This window comes from Gymnoscopelus braueri (genome assembly GCF_963280865.1).
Source record: "Gymnoscopelus braueri genome assembly, chromosome: 17".
Classification (NCBI taxonomy): Eukaryota; Metazoa; Chordata; class Actinopteri; order Myctophiformes; family Myctophidae; genus Gymnoscopelus; species Gymnoscopelus braueri.
In genome coordinates, this window is record NC_137617.1 from 25,720,564 (window position 1) to 25,727,039 (window position 6,476).

Consider the following 6,476-nt stretch of genomic DNA (forward strand, 5'->3'; position numbering starts at 1 on the left):
GTGCGTGCGTGCGTGCGTGCGTGCGTGCGTGCGTGCGTGCGTGCGTGCGTGCGTGCGTGCGTGCGTGCGTGCGTGCGTGCGTGCGTGCGTGCGTGCGTGCGTGCGTGCGTGCATGATTTCCGGACAGAGGCCGCATTTAGGGACAAATCTTGGACATAAAACCAGTTGATTGGAGACACAAGTTTAATTGGGGACAAAATTGCTGTCCCCAATAACATTTTACTGCATTTTCATATGGTTTATAGGGGTAAAAAGGAGGTTTTGGTTGGACGAGATATGGAATTAATTTAAGTCAATGCAGTGCGCTATGTGCTGTGCATATACGCCTGTGTCTGTGTGTGAGTGTCATATGCACTCACATATGCAAGTTTGTATGTGCAGTTTGTGTATGTGAAATGTGTGAACTTGTGTTGTGTGTACGAATGCACGTGTAATCATGCAAACGCAGGCTTGTGGACATGAGGCACATGATGCACGATCATCATGGGTCCTAGACAATAGAGTCATTAAAAGCCAGTCTAAATAGAGGTGTGCGCTGATTACTTCTGGCAGAGGCCAGGGCCAAGTGGAATCTGGTACAAAGCTCCAGGGTCCACTCGTCTTTCCCATGCCAGAGGGAGACACGACAGTGGAAAATGTAATGTTGTCAGACATACAGGAATGGAAATATGGAAATGAGAAGGGGGGAGGATGCTGCTATAGGGGATTCCTGTTGTGAGATCTGGGAGCAAAAAAAAATCTGGATCTCAGGGTTAAGGTGTGTCACACTCACACAGAAGGAGCAGACGGGCATGTGTACATGCTTACACACATTTCTTTTTCTACCGTAACCACTTAAACCCTTCAGTATATACTTATTTCTAGCTAAAATAGCCAATCTACAAGCTCACAACACATCAGACTGCGGGATGTTGTGAGCTTGTAGATCAGCTATTTTCAGAAACTTTTTTTTTTTACTTTTTAAAACTTTTTGCATATAATATATGCAAAAAGTTTTAAAAAGTAAATGTCAATATTATTGACATACCCACAATGGGATGCCAGGTTGAACGTGATTAAAAGATACTTTTTCCTCTACACGTTTGCACAGTTTAGTCCTGTTAATTAGCCATTACAATATACCCTGCAATATACCCTGCCACAAATGGCAGGGTATATTGTAATGGCTATTGTAATCTTGATGAGAATGATCAGTAGACTATCCCGAATACATACAGTACTTACATTTTGGGTTTCAAAGGTCATGGCCACAATTAAGGTAGAAAAATAAACAAACAAAGAAACTGGTTTGATTTTTAAGAAACTCTGTATGATTAATTAGCAGACTGCCCCAAAGAGATTATTACATTTTGGGTTGAAAAGGTCAAAGGTCAAGCTCCAAATTAATTGGTAATAATTGGTCATATCTGGAATGAAGATAAATGCGAAACGAGAGTTTGCACCTCCATTTGCCTTTTTAAAATGTGTTGGACTCTCCTTAGTCCAAATGTTGTATTACCAATCCTTCTAAACGTTCTTTAACACATTTTGTCTTTCTGCCTACAGGATGAAGTGAAGGTTCCTTCCAAACTCTCCATCGCCAAGTCCATGAAGGTTTCCGATGGAGCATCAGCGAGAGGGAGCAAGGCAGGCAGTATGCTAGAGCTGAAAGAAGCTGATGAAGAGCCTGGACTGGAAGTAGAAGAAGAAGAAGAGAAGGAGGACAAACCCCACGTGGACCTGTCCTCGGACGAGGAGGAATTTGCAGGAGAATTAGTGGAGGATACCCACAAGGAGACGCGCGCTGAGAAAATCAAGCGCAGCAGCCTCCAGCGCGTCCAGACCATGAAAGCGGTCTTCTCCAAGGACAAGATGGACAAGACCAAGGCGAACACCAAGGCCTCCATGGAGAAGACGAAGCAGAAGACAAAGGACAACATTGAAAAGACCAAGCTGAAGACCAAGGCGAACTATGAGAAGACCAAGGAGAACTTTGAGAAGTCCAAGCAGAAAACCAAGGATAACATGGAGAAGACGCGTCTCAACATTGAGAAGAAGATGGGCAAGCTGAGCACCCGGATGACCGTCAATCCCGACCGCAAACAGAAGATGCAGACGTCTAGCAATAAGGTGAAGAAGTCCTTCACACCGGACCACGTCGTATACGCCCGGTCCAAGACAGCCGTGTACAAGGTTCCCCCGTTCACTTTCCACGTCAAGAAAATCCGCGACGGCGCTGTTGAGGTGGTCCAGGCCACCGAAATGGTGGAAGTGTCCCTGGACGCTGAGCCCTTCAATGGGGTTGCTGACGAGGTGGAAGAGGGCTGTGAGGAGGTGGAGATGGAGATGATGAATGGAGGAGGGGAGGACGACGAGGCCGATGATGATGATGATGAAGAAGAGGAGGACAGCCATGACGCTCTGCATAAGAACAACGAGGATCGAGATAGAGACAGCGACTAGAGAGAGCGGAAAGGGAAAAGAGGTGGAGGAGGGGGTTGAGGAAATAGCAGAGACCAACATATACGTAGCTACAACATTATAGCACCAACCCTGAGGTCCGTTTGCAAAGCTGATCGAAGTGGAGGCATACACAGTCAAATCTTCAGTGTTAATTTAACTCCAAGATCGCACAACTCTAACCAAAGGGACCCTTATTTGGTTCCATTTTGTACACTCTTGGAGTTACAACACAATAATTGGGGTTAAGTGCAAGACACTTAACCCCTATATCTGCTCCCCCTTCCACGCTCCTCTGTGGGCAGCACTCAGCTGGGTGAAGCTGAAAACTGAAGTTCCCCCGTGGGATGTGATAGGTATCAAATTGATAAATTAACACAGAGGATTTTACTGTGTTGAAACGATTCACAAACACCAATTTTTTTTATTTAGCTTAGGGCTCTGTGTTTGAAGGCCCAATCTGTGATACAAATGTAACCATCAAAAATATAGAAAATAGCAGTGGAGACATTCTAGTTTTTTTTTTCATTCTAGTTGATTGACTCAGCTCTTGATTGACATTATACAACAGGTAAAAATATATTTGTAGCTGTATTTGCTGTATTTTGGGGTTGTAATAGATTTGTTTACACTGGTTATTTCTTTTAATGATTTTTTTACATTATGTTTTGATTTATGATGGGGTAAAACATTCTCCATCTCCAAACGTTTTGATGTGTCCAAATGTTCAATAAAACCCTTATTTATATGTTCAAAGAAATTCCAGATTGGGCCTTTTATCACTAAAGCTTCACCAGGGTTAGATGTTAGATTTGACAATGTAGACGGAAAGGAATCCTCACAGTTTGACAAGATTACCTTGGATGCTTGGTTTCTAGGGTCAGTTTGGGTCTAGATACTAATGTCCATGAATAGGGAAGGAGGAAGAGAGAGACTTTGAATGTGGGAGAGAGATTGAGTAGATCTGAAAAGAATAAGTGTGTGTATTTTTCATTAAGATGGCAGATCTTGTGCATATGTATTTATATATGTTATAAATACATATACACAACAACAAAGATAACCGACAACAACAACGGAACTGACATGAACAAAATGATCAAAAGAAGGGGGTGTAACCATTTTTGTTTGAAACTAAAGTTTTCATAATTTCCATGTCTCTTAAAAGAAAAAGAGTTCCTACTGCTGAATGGAAGTATGGGTGTTATTAATTTCCTGATTATAATTGCATTTTAGTAACACCTCACTCAAATATAGTTATATGAAGCTATATTGACAAGGATTACAAGCAGTTTGGGTTGTGGCTTTCCCAGCATACATATTCATGATTATATCAGGAGGCCGAAGTCGTCTTGTGTTTTGAAAATGTTACACATCATATGTGAATATTCCTTCCACTCCTATTTGTTCAGGCTTTTAAGGCACTAATAGTGAAGTGTTACCTATTTCCTTAGTTTACTTAACCACATGAACCCTAGCATCCATATTCTGGAGCAAATATCTTCCCGAAAATAGCCTATCTATAAGCTCACAATGTGTCACAACATGTTGTGAGCTTGTATTGTAGATCGGTTATTCTCTTCGAAGAGATTTGATGTAGAAGGGGAAAAAGGAGCGTAACCAAGTATAGAGCCCTGGGGGACCCCAGTCAACTATAGGGTTTAACCACTTAAACCCCAGCATCTGTATTGTGGGTAAAGCTTTTGCTGAAAATAGCAGATCAACAAGCGTTGCGTCGCATTGTGAGCTTGTCGATCTGCTATTTTCAGCGGAAGCTTTCCCCGCAATAACAGAAAACTGAAAATACACTACGCCCTGGGGGACTCCGCTCAACCATATGGGGTTTAAGTGGTTAAGTGGTTAATATTCTCATTATATAGAGGCACAGCGAATCTATTGTGATTCCTATGAGTCGATGAGCTCACACTGTAATTTGTAGTATTTGTGTATGGTATTGTTTGTGATCATACATGCTAGATCCTGAGTGTTACTGTCTGTGACTCTGATAGTGTAAAGATGGATCTGGGTTTATTTTTTACTCTCTGGGTTAAATTAACACTCAGGATTTTGGCTGTGTATACTGTATAATTTCCTTTTGGTCGCTGAGAGAATGTGATTGCTTGCTGTCACTTTTGTATACACTTTCTTTAATGCATTTTTCTTTTCTTGCAATGATTTTAAGGAATAATCTGCATCCAGAAAAATATTCTGCTTAATTGAAACTGTGCTTAAATGAAGGTCTACTCTATAGGAATACAGAATACCATGGAAATATTTTTCTATGCACAAGTGTTTGTCTTTATGTTATTTTAGATCATATGAGGGTTCTGTTGTTGAAAAGAATGGATGCATTGTTATCAGAAAATCTGTCACCTTAGATAAGGATTTTCATCAGATGTCTATGAATGAATCAGTTTTGATCATAGTCAACATTGTCTCTGTTTTGAACCCGAGTATGACAGCCAACAAGTTTCAACAATCTTCTCATTTGCTATAAATAAATGTTACAGAATCATGCTCTTCCTGTGATCTTATACTGTCCCCTAGTGTCCATTTATGGTAATACATTCCTCCAAGTCACATTCAAAAGCAGCACTTCACTTCACCATATCTCTCAACAGCTCTTTTTTCTAAATTAACACTTTACCAGTTAAAAAACAAGCTTTGGATACAAACTGTATACAACATGATGGTATTTTAATACTATTTTTAATATTGTCTGTTTTCAATTGTGTTTTATAGCCTGATTTTAAGTGCCTGATAAGAATGTTATCACAAATTGCTGTTTTCATACAACAATTTCCATGAATGTTGCCAAAGTTTATTCAGATGCTTTTAAAATTGTATGTCCATTTTTGTTGCAGATCAAACTATTTCCCAATTACAGTACATTTTGTTCACTTTCTTTTGTATATAATGTGAATCACCATCATAGCAGGTTAAAACTTGGCATGCTTGTAGTTAGTGAGCATTTCTTCTCTTTTCAACCAACTTCTGTGAACAACATTTCCCTGGACCAATAATATTTGTATAGGCTGCACAATACAAGAAACACCACAATATGGAGCTGTCATGGAGAAATTCTAGGCTATACGACCAAAGTACAAATCTGCTGGTTTTACTCCAATATTACACTTTAAGTGCAAGATAAATAGGTGCATTTGTGAGATATCTTTGAATTTTGATGTAAAGTGGCATGTTGTTGCTTAAGCAATGCTGAACTTTGTAGCTCAGACATGATTGTTTCCTTGCCCTTTTCACACGTTAGTAACTGATTTCTATACAATAACTTGTTGCTTAACCACTAATGTTTTAATTAATAAAAGCTATTGGTTCACACTTGTGGTGTAATTTCTTGAAACCATGAAAAGGTGTTAAATGTACAGTATATGTGAAAAAGTATAATTAGTGCTGTAGACCTAAATAGTTCAAATACCTGCCTATAATGACATCATCTGTAGGCAGGTTTGGTCATTTCAAACAAGATTTCATACCTTGTTATTATTATTATGATTATTATTATTATTAATAATAATAATGCCCCAAGAATGTCCCATTTCCAGTTTACAAAATGTACACAAATCTTTTGAAAATAGCAGATCTACAAGCTCGAGCTTGTAGAACTTCGGTGAAGTGGGTAATGTTTTGTAATAATAATCCAAATCTACAACTATTAACTTCAAATAATTGTAGTGAAGTAAAAGTACAATATTTGCCTCTGAGATGTAGTGCAGTAGAAGTAAAAGTACTAAAAACTGGAAATACTCCAGTAAAGTAAAAAAAAAAAAACTCAACATTTATTTACTGTATTTAATTACAGTACTTGGGTAAATGTTACTTTACATCACTGGTGAGTAGACAGTACACTAGACAGAAATGGAGGTGCCATCTTAGAATGAGCAATCAATTATATGAAGAAAAGGTTGAATATGCATGGGCGAAGTGCTCCTTTAAATCAACATTTAAAGCAAGCAAATAAAAATGGTAATGTTCTAAAGTACTATACAGCGTTGTCACTGATTGTACTTGTAGTCTAT

General features: G+C 39.1%; 1 protein-coding gene across 2 annotated transcripts in view; it reads left to right on the forward strand.

Moving 5' to 3' along the window:
* Nucleotides 1–4,769, forward strand: part of LOC308105532 (caveolae-associated protein 1-like) — a 32,373-nt gene extending 27,604 nt beyond the window's left edge. For both annotated transcript variants that reach the window (XM_080456331.1, XM_080456330.1), the window contains one exon: nt 1,546–4,769. In XM_080456331.1, the coding sequence (XP_080312457.1) occupies nt 1,546–2,442 (897 nt within the window). In that variant the 3' untranslated portion in view covers nt 2,443–4,769. The remainder of the gene's footprint in view (nt 1–1,545) is intronic.
* The last annotated feature ends 1,707 nt before the right edge of the window (nt 4,770–6,476 follow it).